Source organism: Lepisma saccharinum, chromosome 2 (genome assembly GCF_977018435.1).
Source record: "Lepisma saccharinum chromosome 2, izLepSacc3.1, whole genome shotgun sequence".
In the NCBI taxonomy this organism is placed as follows: Eukaryota; Metazoa; Arthropoda; class Insecta; order Zygentoma; family Lepismatidae; genus Lepisma; species Lepisma saccharinum.
In genome coordinates, this window is record NC_139230.1 from 28355117 (window position 1) to 28374446 (window position 19330).

General features: G+C 37.8%; 1 protein-coding gene across 1 annotated transcript in view; it reads left to right on the forward strand.

Moving 5' to 3' along the window:
- Positions 1-19330, forward strand: part of su(r) (dihydropyrimidine dehydrogenase su(r)) — a 120503-nt gene that overhangs the window by 39796 nt on the left and 61377 nt on the right. Inside the window, exons 3-7 of the mRNA XM_083117198.1 lie at positions 4137-4307; positions 7235-7396; positions 7948-8135; positions 10053-10179; positions 12586-12736. Of these exons, the coding sequence (XP_082973324.1) occupies positions 4137-4307; positions 7235-7396; positions 7948-8135; positions 10053-10179; positions 12586-12736 (799 nt within the window). The remainder of the gene's footprint in view (positions 1-4136; positions 4308-7234; positions 7397-7947; positions 8136-10052; positions 10180-12585; positions 12737-19330) is intronic.

Sequence of the window (19330 nt, forward strand, 5' to 3'; positions counted from 1 at the left end):
CCGGTTCGTACTTTTCTGGCCCCGTCCACTCGATCATCGAACCAAAATACAAGATTTCGTTTATTATATAAATTCCAGATAATATTAGCAACGGAAGGGTGTATTGATAATTTGTCTAATACATTGCATAGTATTGGGACGTAAACCGAATCATAGGCTTTCTCAATGTCTGTAAACAGGCTAAAACAATAGTCCTTAGTTATCTGACTATTTTGAATTGCTACTGTGAGAGTGGATACGGCATCTTGGCTGCCGTGATTGAGCCTGAATCCCATTTGTGTTGGGGGGAAAAATTGTTGCTTTTCCAGGGTCCAGTTTATTCGATGTTGTAATGTTTTTTTCAAAAAGTTTGGTGAGTACCGGAATTCATACTATGGGTCGATACGATTGTGCGTTGTTGCGAGGTTTGGATGGTTTGAGGATAGGAATTACGACATGATTGTTCCAGGTTATGGGGATAATACCGGTGCGATATATTTCATTGTAAATTTGTACAATGAGGTGGATACCTTCGTCCGGCAAGTGGCGAAGTACGTCATATGTAATGCCGTCATATCCTGGTGCGGTATTTTTGAGGGAGTCCAAGGTATTTGTGAGTTCTAATGCGGTCACCGCGGGAAAGTCATCTGTGAATGTTGCGTTTAATCTTTCGTCGTGTTTATAACCCGAGCTAACCGAGGGGGGTGTTAATAAAGATATGAAGTCGTTTTCCCAGGTTCGGTCTAGCGTTTTCACCTTACTTTGGGTGGGTTTGCGAATGGAGTTAAATTTGTGCCAAATGGAGCTTATGCTATCGCTGCGATCTAATGTATTGCAAAAGTTTTGCCATGCTGCTCTCTTCGCCTGGAGGTAAGTTTTTTTCGCTTTCGCTTGTAGGCGTTTTAGTTCAATCAAATTTTCTCGGAGGTGGCGTCGTTCATATTTTCGGAGTTGTTGTCGTTTTCTGATTTTAATGGTTTCGCAATCTCTCGTCCACCAACTTATGGATGGATATCTGGCCGGGATACTAAAGCGGGTACGAGTAGCACTGTGGTCCATAGCGACCGTAATCATTTCGATGAGATTGGAGTAAACTAGGTTGATATTTCGGAATGATAAAATTGGCATGTATATCCGTGAGAACGTGGCTTTGAACGCATCCCAGTTAATGGAGGCTTTATTCCATCGCCGTACTGGGGGTGTCTGGCTGTTAGCTAAGCCTGGGGGTCGGAGATTGTGACGACGTCTGATCAAGAGAATGGGTGTGTGATCGCTTCCCCGTAAGTCTGCGTCTTTATACCACGCGAACTGAGGGAAAATTTCCGGAGACGTTATCGTCAGGTCGATGCAGGATGGGTTATTTCCGTTGAGAGGGTAATGGGTGGGGGTGCCATCGTTACAGAGAATGAGGTTATTCTCAGTGATCCATGTGTCAATTGCGTTACCTAGTCTGTCGTTATGTTTGTCCCCCCACGTTGAGTGGTGTCCATTAAAGTCACCTAAAAGGGCAATAGGTCCGGGAACGTGTTGTATCATTTCTTGAAGGTCTCGTGCTCGTATGCGTTGGGAGTTAGTATTGGAAGGGATGTATATCGATATGACTGTGAATGTTCGTAGGAAGATAGAAACGCGGATAGCTACTATTTCTGCTTGGAAATCTGGTTTTAATCTGATGTCATGCGGAATCCGGACTTCTGTATGTTGAATTTTTTCGTGTACGAATATTACCGTTCCCCTATTAGTTGTTGGTGTACCGTATAGATTATAATGCGCAAGACGATATTTTTCGCGTTTGGTACCTTTAACTTCCTGTAAACAGAGAATTTGGGGTTGATATTCGGCAATTATGTCTAGTAATTCAAGTTTTCTCGCGGAGAAGCTATTAACATTCCATTGTACTATTGTTTCCATTTCCGGTATCCATCGGAAACCTTGCTCTTTCAATGTGTGGATTCTATGATAGCCAGGAGATTAGATGTTAAAGATTGGATTTGTTTGATGAGTTGAATGCGACGATTTTTGTTTTCTGTTTCCCGCACCGTGTCCCATAAATTGGGAATCATGTCTAGAATCGAGTTGTAGATAAGATTGTGCTCTATTGGTATATGCTCTGGGGTTGAGTTATTCGAGAACACATTTGTTGGTGGCCGAACAGGATTCACTCTATCTATCTCCCTCTTACTTGTCAAAGCAGCGGGCCGGGCATTTTGTCCTATCGGTTTGGAATAATTACTTTCTGTGTCGGAGGTGGGACTGGAGGTCATGATTAACCATTCATCATCATCATCATACCAGTTCCTGCTATTGTACGTTTTGCGGGGTTGATGGTCGTCTTTTCTTTTTGTTTTGGATGTTTTGGGTCGCCTTGGCGGTTTAATGGCATCAGTAGGGGAAGTATTTTCTAATACTGGTTCTTCCCTTGTGAGCACCGATTGCGTATGATTCAATATCTGATAGTTATTGACCGTTTGTGTAGAATGGGGCAAGTCAAGTCTAGTGTTGTCCACCGAACGTTCCGACCTTGGAAGACGTAATGGGGGGAAATTAGCACCTGTGAATCTTGGGCGGAGAACTTCCTCCCTGGTGGGGCTGGGAATAAAAATCCCTTGTAGTTTGTTTTTTGCCTCGTGGTATGAAATGTTTTCTTCAGCCATTTTGTTTTGTATGGCTGATTCAAGTCTACGTCGGGGGCAATTTTTTGATAAAGAGGAATGGGGTTCTTTGCAGTTAATACACAAGGGTGAACTGTCGCACTGGTCTTCATGTTTATCTTTGGCACAATTGGCACACACGGGTTTCGAACGGCACTGTTTGTGGTGGTGCGAATAACGCCAACATTGGGAACATTGCAAAACTGCTCTTGTTCGAGGTGTTACTTCGTGTATTTGGCTATTAATGATGATTTTATCAGGTATTTGGTTCCCGCGGAAGGTAACACAGAAAAGTTTTGTTGGAACGAGGTCGAAAGTCCCATCTTCTCGCCAGATCTTTTTCGGCAAGCGTTTGACTGTGAGAACTCTGATGGGGCTTTCTATACCTTCCAATACATCTTGTTCGGAGGTATCATGTTCAATACCAAATACCAGACCCTCCCTTTGAACTAATGAAAGTGGCACCCGCGATTGAACCAGCATTTCCCGATGCAAAGCAGTCTGCAGCATGAAATTATTAGCAGCCCTTGCTGTTTTGAATGTTACCCGGACCCGATTGATACCACATTGTTCTACCAAGTTCACGGTCACATTTTTTTTCCTGAGAATGTTTCCGACGCTACCCGCGGCAAGTCTTTTCGCGTTTTTCTCAATGCCGTCCAGAAGGACGACATATGTTCCCGGCATGTCTTTGTCGTACCAGTATTCGGGAAGAGTGGGTTGAATTTCGGAAATAGTGTCTCCGCGGGGAACTTTGTCGGGCTGGATCGATTCCTCCATTTCATCCCGGTGACGTTTTTGGGTGTTTTTGTCCGCACTTATCTGAGAGGGTGTTATGTGGTTAGTCTTGGGTGGCGATGAGGGTTGATCTATTGTGTCCATGTCGGTGTCCGGGGATTCGTTCCCGTCCATGGCCGTTCGGGTCGGCTACCCGGTTGAAGGTATGCGTATCACTGTTCTATTAAACCACGCGGTATGTGTTCCTATACAATACCTGTTCACTACACTATCACTTGGTAGCAAAATCGCGAGAACTACTTGAGCGTGTAACCACTGCACGAGGATCTGCGTACGTACGTCTTGATCCTGTCAAGGTTCCAGTTGAACTCGTCGCTCACCGTGGGCTACCCATCCGGAACTGGACGCTCGAAGCAGACGACAAGCGAGCTCTCCCTAAGGAGTGACGTAGTAACATGGCGGCGGCGTGTTTTCAGCGTAACGCTAGCCTCGCAACTTTGGAAGTCTCGTTTCTGCCTTAAACTGGACGTAGAGAAACGCGAGAACTTGCAGGGGTAATTTTTCCAGGGTGTAGTTTTTAAAATTGCAAGCAGTGCTTGCATTGCTTGTACGTACTATATCTTCACCACTGCCTTATACCTTGTAATTCATCTGAGATAATTAAGAGTTGTAAGTTTTTTCATGTTTCCCTTGAGATAATTCACCATGGTTTTGTACTTGTAACTTTAATTATTCATTGATACAGTATCTTTCTTGTTTTGTTTCCAGACATGCACTTCACTGGAGAAAAATTTTGATGACATCAAACACACAACTCTCAGTGAAAGGGCAGCTCTGAAAGAAGCAGCAAGGTGCTTGAAATGTGCTGATGCTCCATGTCAAAAGTCCTGCCCAACACAAATTGACATAAAGAGCTTCATAACCAGCATTTCAAATAAAGTAAGTAATAAATGTCAGAAAGGTTAAAAAATGCAGTACCAATTTATTATCAAATAAAAATATTGAACAAGAAAAGGCAAGGTGTAGATTTGTACTTCCAAATTGTACAACAAATAATCATATGAGCATAACAACGAAAATTACAGTTACCAGAAAATTAACTGAAATTCACTGCACAGTGTGAAAGAGCCTTTCCAAGTAACCACCACAGTTGGGCCAACATCATTTTTTACATGGGTAAGGTTGGCTTTATGTTGGTTGGAAAATTGACGTTGGTGTTACGTTGGGCCAACGGTGGTTGCCAACGTTTGCCCAATCATGGAAAAGTGAGTCAAAATCAGTTTTAAAAACAACCTTTTCATGCCAAGACAACTTTCAGGAGTATGCTGAAAATTCTAGAGTGTAAAATAAGTGACATGTAACAGTGTTTATTTTCGAATATTACAGTCACAGCACATATTGGAAATATAATATATTTTTAATGAAAGTAGAAGGTATTTTTAACTTGCGGTCACTCACCAGTCCTTTGTCAGCCACCATGGATGAAGGATGTGTTGGTTATTGCTAATTGTATGTCTCCTTAGCTGCAGCTGAACAAGAATTCAGGTATTACAGGTATTCTTGTGAAAGTGGTTAAAAAAATGTTATGTGCAGACTAAATTCCATGAAAGGTGGAAAACTAAGTAAACTCTAGAAAGTTTTTATGCTACCACTTGAAGGTATGGTGCCTTGAAAACAATGATACCATGTGACTGAGAAAATGCTGTGTATTTTTATTATTTTCGTAATTAAATTGTACTATTGTTTACATTTGTCCTCACAATATATTATGTATATATCAGAACACAACCCTATCCATTCTTTAGTTTTCAGTATGTTAGGCCAACGTAAACCATACGTTGACCCAACGTAAAAACCATACGTTGGCCCAACGTTGGAACCACGGCCAAAATTACCGTTGCCCAATGGTATGTTTTTATGTTGGGCCAACCACTTTTGGTTACTTGGGTTTGGGTCTCCCCAGAGACTACTGGATTTTAGAATTTAGAATTAACTAACTAACTCCCTAGCCTTCTTAAACCCGAAGGTTCATGGCTGCAGCAACACAGGCTTTCCATCTTTCCCTATCTTGAGCAAGTTCTATATACTCTTTTCCATCCCTACTGATTTCCCTTAGGTCCATCTCAACGTTGTCCCTCCATCTTCGTCTTGGTCTTCCTACAGGTCTCTTGCCATCAGGTTTCCCAACAAGAATCCTGTAAACCCCTCTTTCCTCTCCCATTCGTGCCACATGGCCTGCCCACCTAAGTCTTCTTGATTTAATTATTCTAATAATATCTGGACATTAATACAAATTATGTAGTTCTAAATTATGTAACCTTCTCCACTCACCTGTCTCCCATGGACGTCCGCAGGATTTTTTCCAGGGAGGGGCAAGGAAGGTATTTTTTCCAGGGGGGGCAAACGAAGGCAAATTTTCCCCCAAAATAGTGTTGTTCCCTAAAAAACGTTGCTTAAATTTGAATTTATGGTGTTCATGCAATAATTAACACACATTATTGTGGCTAAAATGAAATTATATGTGCGAAATACATATTTTTTGGTTGACTTTCATTTTCCAGGGGGGGGCCACGGCCCCCCTTTGTCCCCCTTTCAGACGCCCATGCTGTCTCCTCGTCCCTTTTAGGTCCAAAGATTTTCCTAAGGATCTTATTTTCAAATACTCTCAATTTATGTTCCTCTTTCAATGTAAGGGACCAAGTTTCACATCCATATAATACTACAGGCAAAATTACTGTTTTGTATATTTTAACTTTTAGTTTCTTAGATATTGAAAGAGAAGACAAAAGTTTATGAAGAGAGAAGTAACATGCATTTCCTGAATTAAGCCTACTTTTTATTTCCTCTTTAATATAATTTTCATTTGTTAATATTACTCCTAAGTATTTGAATTTGGAAACTGCTTCAAACGAGTTATCAATAATTAGATTTTGATTATTACCTAACACTTGGTTTTGGCCTGTAAGCATATATTTAGTTTTCTCTTTGTTAACTTCCAAACCTATCTCTTTAACAGTTTTGAAATTTAGAATTATAAAATATTATAATTTACATTTGTAATACACAAATATGGATTGGCAAAATCTTAAAAATGAAAATAACTTTAATATTACAGTCGGGCAGAATTAACTTGAGACAAATGGCTGCCGGCGCTGCTGCAGGAGTACCAACCTACAGCGAACGCTTGACTCTCACACAAATCACGGGCAATCAGCTGACAACGGGAGATTTGAAAAATTGTACATTGTGTAACGGAAATATCACTGTATTAAGAGGACATGCTAAACAGTTTATTCTTTACCTTTAATCCGTAATTTGAAAACACTGAGGCTCTATGCACTGCCGCTTCGCTTGCTTCACAAGTCACTGCACTTGAGTCCTTTCAACATTTGGTAACATTTCACGTGCCCGAACAATAGAGTTTTCGTTGGCCCATTACAGCGGGAAGTCCCCTGCTCTAGCCAATTCGAGTGCAGTTGCATCACTCACAGAGCAGCCATTTCTCTAAAGTTAATTCTGCTGGACTGTAGTTAAGTAATGATTTTTAATGATCCCCTAAATTCATAACAAATGTATTCATGCATCCACACATACATAGCAAAAAGAAAATACAAACTAAATTATATGTATATAATCCTGTAACATAAATTGTCTTGAAATCTAATCTTGTACTTTTAGTAACTGTAAGCAAATCAATTAGTGATTAGTACATCAAAATATAATGCACAAGATCTCAAGTTTAGTTTCTAGATATTTCTAGATTTCATGGAGATTTTCATGTTCTATTGAACTAGATTACAAGACTGTGGTTATCTATACTATTTTTATAAACTTATAACATTATATATATATATTATTTTTCCTAGAACTACTATGGAGCTGCCAAAGCAATATTTTCTGATAACCCTTTGGGTCTCACATGCAGTATGGTCTGCCCTACAAGTGACCTTTGTGTTGGTGGTTGTAATTTACAAGCTACAGAGGAAGGGCCAATTAACATTGGTGGACTCCAACAATTTGCAACCGATGTAAGTCAAACCAATTTTCACATATTCCTCTTCACTGAATTGTACCAGAAATTCACACATTAATTGTATATGAAATATTAATATCCATAACTTTTTGTTTATAAATAAGATTAGACTAGAGTTGACCTAGTTTGTTAAATGTTCATGTATCAGAATAGCTTTCATTACAATAAATGTTTACTACTATTCATGCTCCTTTTTTAATTCTGTATTATTTCTAATAATTGCTAAAAACATGATTTGTTTCATTAGCATATTCTCTATGTTACTATGTTTACCAACTATTTTCACATATTTTTATACATTTAGCTTTAATATATGGGTAAATGCTCATTATATATTATGCAAACTATTAAAACAAATGTCTAAACCAAAATTTAATAAATATAATAAATATATACAATAAATTTTTTTGTGGTAAACCAGGTCAAATTTTGACCTGGTTTGAGTGTTTAATCTGATTTTCAGCATGTCGCATTTCATAACCAAGTTTAACTTAAGAAAAAGTATGTATACAGCTTGCTGTCCATTCATATCCTTTTTCTCTACAGATATTTAAACAAATGAAAATACCTCAGATACGACCTCCAGACAAACACAATCTTCCAGCAAGTTACAATTCAAAAATAGCATTGATAGGATGCGGGCCAGCCTCATTGTCATGTGCTACCTTTCTTTGTAGACTTGGTTATTCAGATGTCACAATATATGAGAAACAAAATTACATTGGTGGTCTTAGGTAAGTAGTTATAGTATTGTTAACATACATAGAGTGCTGACAACATAAATTGGCAGATGAAAATTTCCATTTAGGCTACAACTTAAATGTGAGTCCTCACAGATGACTTGACAGTGCTACTATCTACATTATTCAAAGTGGAATGTAACAACACACTCTTTCTTAGTTCCTATGACATAAAAATTGGTGTAAATATTCATTTCCTTACAAAAAATTGGGAAGTAATTATTCATTATTTCTTTGTATCACTATAAATTGGAACAATCTACAGAATTCACTCCAAGTGGCAAATTGCTTTCTATAGTGACACTGTAGGCAGAGGTGCAACCACGAATTTTTGTCTAAACATACCAATAATAATAATAATAATAATAATAATAATTATTATTATTATTATAACATTAGTAGTAGTATCAAATACGTCATTATCCTCATAAATTACTCAAGAAAGGGGTAGAAATCAGTGCTAAAGCATTTGTGTTCGAACAAATTAATTGAATTATTTTTCAACACAATCAATTTCACATTAATAATGGAAAACTAGCACACAAACTATTTTTGAAAGACAGAAAATGCTTGATAAATGCATTCCGAATATGATTCTTTATTTTACATTAACATGTATAACTTTCATGCTCCATATATGTTCCACACAAATGCAACATGAAGCAACGTAAAATAAGAAAATACATATGTAACATGCAAACACTAAATTGTGTATGTATTCAATAAATATATTCACAACATATATTATTTAAATACATTACACAATCAATTCACCTATCTCATAATAAACCAACAGCAAAAATTACACAAATGTGCATGCTCCCTTTCCTCAAACTAATTGTTCATGCATTTAAGACAAAATCAATTAAGAGATGTCTTACTTCTCTCTCTGATAATTTACAATAGATTACAGAAAACAATCACATATTGCGAGCAAAGTGAGCAAGAAAATTTTTAGATCTGATTTTTTTTGCAGACTGAAATTAATACAGATTTAATAGGGCGCAAATAATTTCACGGGGCACCATGGCATTCTCTCCTTTCCAACATTTTGTTATCTTTTCCTGCCTTTGATGTTCTTTTTTTAGGAATACTAGGCCAAGGGGGAGGGGGTATGACCCCTACCAACTCCCCCACCCTTGAGCACACCACTGCACTGAGACTCTTCTGAAATTCGGAAGACTTAACCATGCCTAGAGGGTAGCCGGCAAGATGTCACCTGCTTCCTTACAGTACCGCCACTATCATGCTAACTCAGAATTATTAACAATTATATTTTTAAATTTCCTTGTACGTTGAGCTTACTTATTGAATTAACTCTTCCTAAGTTCTCCTGTTGCCTATGTATAGCTAAATACATTTCACAACTAGGAAATTAATTACATAACAAGCATGTAAAAAATCGATTCAGTTTGTGTCTTTTCACTTGATTCTACAAGGATTACAAATTCAAACTTAAATGATGGTAGGATAAAACAAATACTTCTATTGTAAACTAGGGTCCCATTATTTAAAAAGTATCAATAAATTATTATTTAATTCATAATAACCTAATTGTATTTACTAGCTGCAATGTACAAATCAAACTATATGAATGCATTACAATCTTTGTTTTTCCATGAGTGCAATCACAAGTAGAATTGGATTGACATTGTTCTCTGATTTTGTATTTTTCAACCATAGCAGGCAGAACACTTTACATTAGAAATACAACTTGATCTAAAAACTAAAATATGGAACATATTTACAATGTTAAAGAAATCTTTGCAATATATATAAAATGAAAATTTAAGTTTTATCAAGTACTTGATAAAAATATAAAATGTGCATAATACTGTTGGCTTACATTTAAAAATTAAACATGTCACATAGACAATAACTGTGAATCACTTTTTTCCTCTCTCTTAAAAGTTCTTCAGAAATACCGCAATATCGTTTACCATATGGTGTAGTCAGCTTTGAGATAGATCTGGTCAAGGACTTAGGTGTGAAAATTCAATTGGGGCATGCTTTATCTACTAATGATCTCACCATCGAGGTAAGATTATAAGTTTCATTGAATTTTTTCTTAATAATATCATAATAATTAAAATATAGGGATTCTCAGCTTTCCAACAAATAATTGCACAGAATCTTACATATCAGTGTTCTCCTCAAAAGTTCACATAACCACTGTTGTACAGTGTGTTTTAAAAGTCCTGCAGGATTCTAAAAACCTATAACTTTTAAAGTAATAGGTTTATTATAACAAAATATTGTTTGTTACACAGAGGGAACTTTAATTTTAATGTTTGATGTGGTTTGGTTCAGCACCAGATCTCCAGCTGGGCACCATTCATGTCCAAACACTCTTGCAATCTTTGTTTGAATCCGAGAATTGCATTCTGATGGTGCTCGTCTGGAATGTTGTGAATCACATCACATATCTTGAACTTCAGGTCATCAAGATCTGTCGGTTTCTGTTCATACACCTGGGTCTTGACATGTCCCCACAGCCAGTAATTGCAAGGCGTAAGGTCTGGTGAGCTTGCAGGCCAAGGTGTGTGTCCTTTCCAGCATCTCTCGCCAAATTGACCACCAAGAAACTCACGGACTTCAAGGGCAAATTGTGCGTGGGGGAGGGGGCACCATATTGCTGGAAGTGGATCTCATTGATGATGCCCAACCTCTGAAGTTCCAGGACAAGGAATGACTGCAACACGTTCAGGTAACTGACACCATTCACAGTGTCCTCCTTGAAGAAGAATGGACCAATGAGGTGGTCCATAGAAACTGTGCACCACACAGGACCTTGGGGCTATCCCGCTAATGTGTGTCGATCTACTGTGGATTCTCAACCCCCCGAATTCGGCAATTGTGTCTAATCACTTGTCCAGAAACATGTAACATGTCCTCATCAGAGAAAAGAATGAGAGACTGAAGGGCATCACCATTTAATCGGGTTAACATTAATTCAAAAAAATCCTTCCTCATGTTACAGTCCTCTTCTACCAGATTGTGCACAAATCTCAACTTGTAGGGCTTGGCATTCACTTTCTTGCATAAGATACTTTGTAACATAGACCTTGCCACTCCCAGTTCTAAGGATCTTCATTTAAGAGATTTCATTGCACCCCGTTGCATGCTCTCCTGCACTGCATCCAACACATCATCACTTGTTCTTGGCTTCCCACTATGTGGCAAATCTGCTACACTTCCCATAGCCTTAAACTTTTCATACCATCTGTGGAAACTTGTCTCCACTGGAGGTGTTTTTCAAAACATTGTTTGGAACTTTCTCCACACCAAAACACAAGATTTTAACTCGGCAAGCTATAATATGCATGGAGCTTTTTCCTGCATTGACGCCATCTTGTAATCATGTGATCCCATGATCACCTGCACACATGACATTCAGTAGTGTGAGCAGAACAAAATTTTACATTTTCCAAATTGTAAAGAAAAAATATTTCATTGTAATAAACTTATTACTTTAATGTTATAGCTTTTTAGAATCCTGCAGGACTCTTAAAACATGCTGTATATTACAAAACAATACAATGAATTTTATTTTGAAAGTGGCCTTTTGTATTATTTTGTAAGAATCGTAAGAGAGGAACTATTGATTTCTTAGTACTTGATAAATGTTTTGGATTCTTTACTTTTAACTTTAATCATTGATTTTTGCTGTCACAAATAACATTTGCACATTTCTATTTCCTTAATTTTGTGGTCCAAAATGATATAGTTTTTCAGAATTATGCTATCTTCATATCTGACTTTCGATTCTTGTATAGAATAGTGATTAACATTCTTGCCATTGCGTGACTCTTCCGAAGTTCAGTCCTTGGAGGACGCTAAGATTTTTGGTGTGGTCATGACTGGGCTTCAGTCTAAGATAAAGATGAAGGTGGAGTGGAGTAAAATTCAACAAAAGCAATAGGGCAAATTTTTATCCTTGTAGAGTTGCACCTCTAAGTTAATTTTTATCCTTGAATTTATTATTTTAAATTACTCTTTATATTTTGTTATTCTATGTTGTTTTTGTACTTCTTGATATGCTCAATAAGAATGAATGATATGGTGAAAAAGATGATGAGACGAACAGAATGAGACATTTTAATTCTACCATGACTTAATCCAGGGTTTGAACCTGGGACCTCTGCCTTTGTAGCATTTATCATTCTACTGCAGAGGTTGGAAATTTAGAGTTATGTACTCTAGTAGATTAAAATCTCAAAAACCTGGAAAAATACTTGTGTTATTGGCAGAGAAGCTACCTTGAATATGCAAATGTAATAGTTATTTTTTTGACACTCACTGACTGAAGAATATGATCAATTTACTGCATTATATTGATATAACGATTTCTTTAAAACAGCGTGTGCAACATTTAGTTTCTATTTTAGCACAATACTAATAAAATAAATCATTGAATATTATTATTTACTCTTTCCTTTATTAGAAGTTGAAAAATCAAGGCTACAAAGCGATATTTCTTGGGATTGGCTTGCCACAAGCTAAGAAAATACCCATATTTGAAGGCTTAAATTCTGAAATGGGATTCTTTACTTCAAAAGACTTTCTTCCACTTGTTGCTAAAGGAAGTAAAGCAGGTTTGTATTCCAGTTATTATATTGATTAGGGTAGGGTATGTAAAATGACTACTGTCTAGCAATATATATTATTAAAAGTGTTATAATTTCAGTGATATTTATGAATTTGTTGAAGTAATAAAAGTACATTTAAAATATGTGGGGTCATTGTCATGGTGCAGTAGTAGCATTTTCTGAAGCCAGAGGTTCTGTGTAACACACAGCTACAAAATTACACATTAAAAATCACTAAACCATTGATAGTAAGCTACCAGTAAGTCATGAAGATATTTTCTTCTGTGGCTTATGCATGATTGGCTACACACTGCAGGTCAGTGACTTTACACTAGAATGGCGAAGGATCTGATACCACTAGAACAGTGGAAAGGGGTTATTTTGACACCTCATAAGAAATGTATTTAAAATTCTAATTACTTTAGAATGGGAATATATTTTTAATTTATATTATTTTCTGTGCTTTATGCATTATAATCAAACTGTTTAGGTGGTTTATGATACATTTTCATTACAATTAAAAATTATAATCATCAACAACTGAACACTCTAGAATACTCAACATTTCACCACGAGGAACTGATACTTGATGCAACATGTTCGGAGATGTCCTTCCCGGTCCAAGAACACTACCTACATTACGACATGTAAACTGTGATCAGTGGGAACATGCTAAAGACAGGTTGACAAAGGAACCGCAAGCTTATGCTGATATTGCAGCATCCATAAATGAAACTTTACAGTGGTCAGTAGAATCCATTCGAGATAAAACCTAACAATAGACCTTTTAATTGACATTAATGGCTTTTTTATTCATTTTCGAGGGGTGACGCTATTGTTAATTAATCAAGCGCCACGTGTCGTGGGTGGAGGAGGAGATGAGTCATCGATGACTCATGCACACGTGTGAGTTTGAAATTAATGGTTTTCCATTAGTGCACAAAAGATACTATTATGTATTCCGTTTTCGGCCTAAGCTAACCCTATATATGCGTTTCAGCCGGATATGAGTCATGAGTGCTTTATGCACACGTTGGAACTTGGAATTAATGGTTTTCCCATTAATATACAAAATACATTTTTGGCCTATTCTAAGGCGTCACGTCCGGCCATTTTGGCGTCGGTGGTGAGTCATATTTGGTATAATTAAGGATCCGTATTTACCCGAATTCAACCGGTGCCGACGCGTTCGATCGGAGGTAGAAGATATTATAACACATCTTTGCTTTAAAGGCGAAGAAATTGAACGATGTAGTCTATATGAAAACGAAGTATGTGAGCAGAAGATATGTTATTAATATTAACCTGTTATGCAAGAACCTGATACGAGTTTGCATTCTTCGCCACCCCAAACCGCGAGCGTTCATGGACACGTGAGGGGGAAGAAAGGTTCTCCATTGTTACGGCCCCCATCGCTCTTCTTTCGGAGTTGAATGGAAGCCTGGTCCCGCCAATTCTTTTACACACGAGTATTGATTTTCTTTGTGGTTCCAATTTTATTTGGCAGAAGTAATATACGCGTTCTTTTTTCTTCTGCCTTTCGTAACATTGCAAAGATTATTTAACCTAAGGCGTAACGAATTTGGCTGAACTAGGAACATTCAGTTCCTGTATCTACAGGTTAAAGTGGATGCGTACCACTATTTGCACTTATTTCTAGCTTGCGAACCACGGACCCTCTGATTATTGGGTTATAAACATCAGGATTCACGTAAAATTGACCAGATGTTTTTACTGCTAGGGCCAATATTTCGCATTTTTTGTGTATTTTTACTCAGAAAACGCTATTTGAACGACTCAAGCAAGAGTTCGCATGGCAATTTAGACACACAAACTGTGTTTCTTCAACTTTAGCTGAAGTTTAGGTTTATTTTTAATACTGTGGTGGTTTATTTACTTTTCAAGTACCTTTTTTAGTAACTCAATACCACTTTTTATAAATGAAAGAATTGGTTTCTACACACGAAATTTTTATTGTCACAAACTAGTCTACTACAAAGTATGTAATACATCAAGTTTTTTCAATTGTTACATATCAAAGAATACTATTCTATTACAAAGTAGCGTTATACTAACGCTTTTTTATCTCTAATATGATTTCATCACAAGTGCGATATCCAGGCTGATTGTTTTTTTTACTGTTCACTCAAAATTCTGCTATCCATGTTCACATTTTACCCAAGTACTCTAAGGCTAATGAACCTCCAGCTACTACAAAGCTCTGTGCCCTGATTAGGCTCTCACAGCATCCACACTGTTGATAAAGTCAAGAAAACGCATTTGTAAATTTTTTTCTCACTATGCGGTCATTCTTTTTCAAATCTTTCCCAAAGAAAGATAGAAAGTATCCCATAGTTAGGTTTCTGCTGGCATAATAGAGGAACACAATACAGTACAATCCGCACACACTGGACAACGAATTCTGAATAACTGTTCTGTTTATACACCAACAAAGGCACTTGCGTTTCAAAAACTCTGTCACAGAAGCACTGGGGTTTTCACCAAAACTGTCAAAGTATGTTCCGTGGCAATTCGAATCAATGTACAGGGCAGTCCAATGTATTCCAGGCCCAGAATCTCTGTCTGTATTGATAATCAGGGAAGCTGGAAGCTTGATATTTTTCGGTAACGTATTGTCTGCAAACACTCCAACGAAGCTTTCAGATAGAACACTGTCTTGATGTACTGTCATGGCAATGCTTATGGTATCCATTTTGCAGCCGAATTCAATGAATATAAGTTCTCGTCTGACGACGAGATGCTGCCTTCTTTGTAGTCTGATGTCGAGTTGTTCTCGTCTTGGGTTGAGGCACATGCAGGTACAACGTGCTGAATGAAACTGTAGTGGTGTAGAAACTGACCGTACAGGTGCGCGTTTCTCAGAGCACAAGCTATTTTTCTCAGGCGGTGGTTCTTCTCACAGCAGGTATAGGTAGGGAAACTTAGTAGAGCTGATTTAGGGCATCCAAGCTGCTCCAAGTTAATCACAGTGCGTTGAAGTAAGGTAGAAAGGAAATGGCACTTTTCTGCGCCAAAGGAATAAATGGCTGAGGCATTTTCGGTACAGCAGGATAAAATAGTAGACATATTGGTAAAATTCACTTCTCCAGCTTGCCAAGAGAGGCCGTGCACATTTTGAGTTTCCCATAAATTTTCATTTTGTATTCGGATATCGAGATCATCCCATGCGCACGGAGGTTTAAATACCCATGATTGCAAACAATTAGAATCTGGATCCACAACAGCTATTTCTTTTGGAATATATTTTCTATGATTATCTCGAAATCCTATAAAATCGATAACGGCTCTCATATTGTGATCCTACTTTGTGGCCGACAGTCACTCAACTGAAGGCTTATTTGCTATAATCAGTATATATGGCGCGGTTCTTGTCAATTTGTACCAGAGAATCAAATTCTCCATAAATAACACAAGTGACTGAGGAGGGAAGTGGCGAAGCAAAAGAGACCTTTAATGTCACACTACTGTCGCGAATTAAGTCCCAGGTGGAATCAATTTCCATGGTTGGTGAAAGAATAAAGGCATACAGGGCAAATCCATAATCGTAGTCCTCACGCGATATATCGTTCCCACTATCAGAAAAATAAAAAGAAGTACCAGAGAATAATGAGTAATATGCTTGAACGATATTTTTGTCACTAAAATTGAGTGCCAGAGGCTGACTTGGGATAGACTTATTACCAATTTGAAACTGAAGCGAACTAAGATTGAAATGCTGAAAGTTGAAAGGGTTAGAGTCAAATCTACCATTGAAAGAGCTATTCGATACGAATCCTACTATGATACGTTTAGGTACTGTATCTAAAAAGATGTTATCCAGATTGTAGGAAGTGATATTTTGAGGCAGTGTGATTGATTTTACTTCTACTCGTGTTATAGGGTACTTTGCTGTTGCTTTTTCAAGGGCTTCACTGTGAGCTAAGCCTACATGAGGGCTAATTGTCACACGGCGAACAAATAAGGAGACATCTTGTAACTGAACTCGATATTCTGAATTCCCACTGGTTATTAAAGCAAACGCATCGCTTGTTCTGTGCAATTTAACTCGCATAGACACTTTGTTCATTAGAAGGCGGGGCTGAGAGGTAATATCTGTCTGAAGGCGACCATACATTTCGAAACTACGGCTACCTGTTGCAAAAGACATGCGTTTCTCAATTCCTTTGTTTTCTGTTAGATTTTCTAGTTTTCCAGGAGTATCGCGATACCAGAGAGAGGCAGTGAGGTGAGATTTTTAGCTTCGTTCGAGTAATTCAATAAAGTTTCAATGTAAGCACGGTAGGCATATGATCCAGAGGAGGATGAAATCAATTTGTCGTTCAACATTACGTCAACTTGAGAAAAGAGTGAATGTAGAAAATTGTTCACGGGGGAAACCAAGTTATCTGGAGCCAAATTTGCTCCATCCGGTTTAGTAATTTTACATCTCACATACAAATAAACGTGCGAAGGGTCCAAATATTCATCGCCGCCCCCAACTACTGAAAATTCGATTGGAGAATCTGAAGTTAGCGTTGAAAGTGGGCGATATTCAACTAATGCTGAATTCTCTATACTTGTCTGAGTGAGTGGAATTGTAAACAAATCAAGTTCCGAGTTTGTACAATCACAGGAGCCAGGATGTAAGAACGACATGGTGGTTAGCTATCGAAAATATCTCTGTTTACTCTACGCCTTCTCTTTTTGAACTGAGAAGGTACTAGAGGGATGCCAAATTTTATAGTTGCAGCCTTCCGTTTTCTTTTTCCGCTACCAGAGAGAAGTTGAGAAACTTTTTGTTCTGCCTTGCCTCTCAATGTTTCTCCTGCTTCGCCTAATCGAGTTCTAATCGAATGCTTTACCGGCTTATTTTCCAGGACATCCCCCACTACTTGCATCCCAGTTGTCAGTGCTTGTTTTCCTAAAGTTTTAGCGCCTTGTTTGAGTAATGGAATAGCCAGACGGAACAACCCCTTGAAGATAGATCCTAACCCGTGTCCCCTTTGAAAGGGTGGACCTGAGTAATATGGGAGTCCCGAACCGGCCTGCTCGAGATAGTAATTGCGGTACAGTTCGCCTCTGTCGTATTTCATTTTCTCTTAAAATGAAGTTTAACGGTCAACTCCCCAAATGCAAATGAAGGTTTACGACCAGCATTGTCCCTTAAAAGGATTTCAATGGTGTCGAAATAATGCTTTGATGCTGATAAATAATGAACAGAATTGAAAATAATGCTTTGTGAACGTCCATACGGAACAGAAGGTATTGTAAACATTCTGAAAAGTGGAGCTTTAGTATCTCCTACTATCTGGTGACTTACTATGTCGCTGTACACCATAATTTGTTGTGGAACGCCAATACTTAAATTTGGTTGTTTCGAAGCTTGTGATTGCTTCACAATATTTCTATCTGGTTCAAAGCCCAACTGTAATGCTAAGATGGGCGAAAATTTGAGTGTGGATAATTGAGAATCGTAGTTTCCTTCGACAGAGTTTGCAGAGTAATTGCACCTGAAACGAAAAAGCCGTTCTCCTATGTGATTTTCATTCAAAACTTGTAACACAGAGTCTACAGTGGGATAATATCCAGGGGGCACCACCGTTTTTCCACTCTGCCTATTTGCCTGACCTGGCTGTGAGTTTTGAACTGTCCATGCAATCTCATTTTCCCCTTTCATAACATTGTAAAGACTATTAGTAATGTGGACTTCAGAGAGCCCTACAACCCATTCTCCAGAATTTAAGTTGATTGGATATGCAAGTTTGGTACTAAAATGAGAAGGTGTATTGTTTCTGAAAAGTTTCTTGGACGCATTTGAAACCAAAGTGACGTAATATTCATTGTCACTGCCTTCAGCGATCATTGTTCCGCTTTTTTAAAATGTAATGTTACGCTCGACGCTCCAAACTGAAATGGGAGAGGGGTGCCGTGCTCTGATTTTAATAGTATTTCAATTGTTTCAATATATTGTTTTTCAACTTTTATGTATTGTCGTGGTTCGAAAATATAACTTTTCTTTGCTCCATATTCATAGTCTACAGTGCTGAATGATCTTATCACGGGGCCGATATTTGGTTGAGATTTCACAATATTTGAGCAAATGTGAATCTCGTGTGGAATATGAAAATCCATGTTGCATGGATACGTGGAACAGGTTCGTACTATCCCTGATCCCATATCAGAATGTATAAGTTCCTTTTTCTCTGGAACAGATAACGAATAACCAAACACTGGAACCAAGGAAGGCGACAAAAGTACTTTCATGCTTTCATCATGTTCCAAAGTTGTTTGCACGTAAATTGTGTGTTTATGTGCATCGTATCCTAAAGTTACATGTTGAGAAAGCACTTTTCGTTTTGGAGGAGGAATATTCGAAAGCAACAAAGAAATATTGGAATAAAATCCTTCTCGGACCACACTTTCACTGTAAAACACTTCGTCTCTGTTTTTAGGTTTATATTCATCTATAATAATATTGTTATCTCCAGCTATATTATAGAAACTACATGTCATATGTACTTCAGCTACAGCAACGACCCACTTTTGATCCAATTCGATTGACTCACTCAACTTTGTATGAAAGTGAGCAATTGTGTTGTC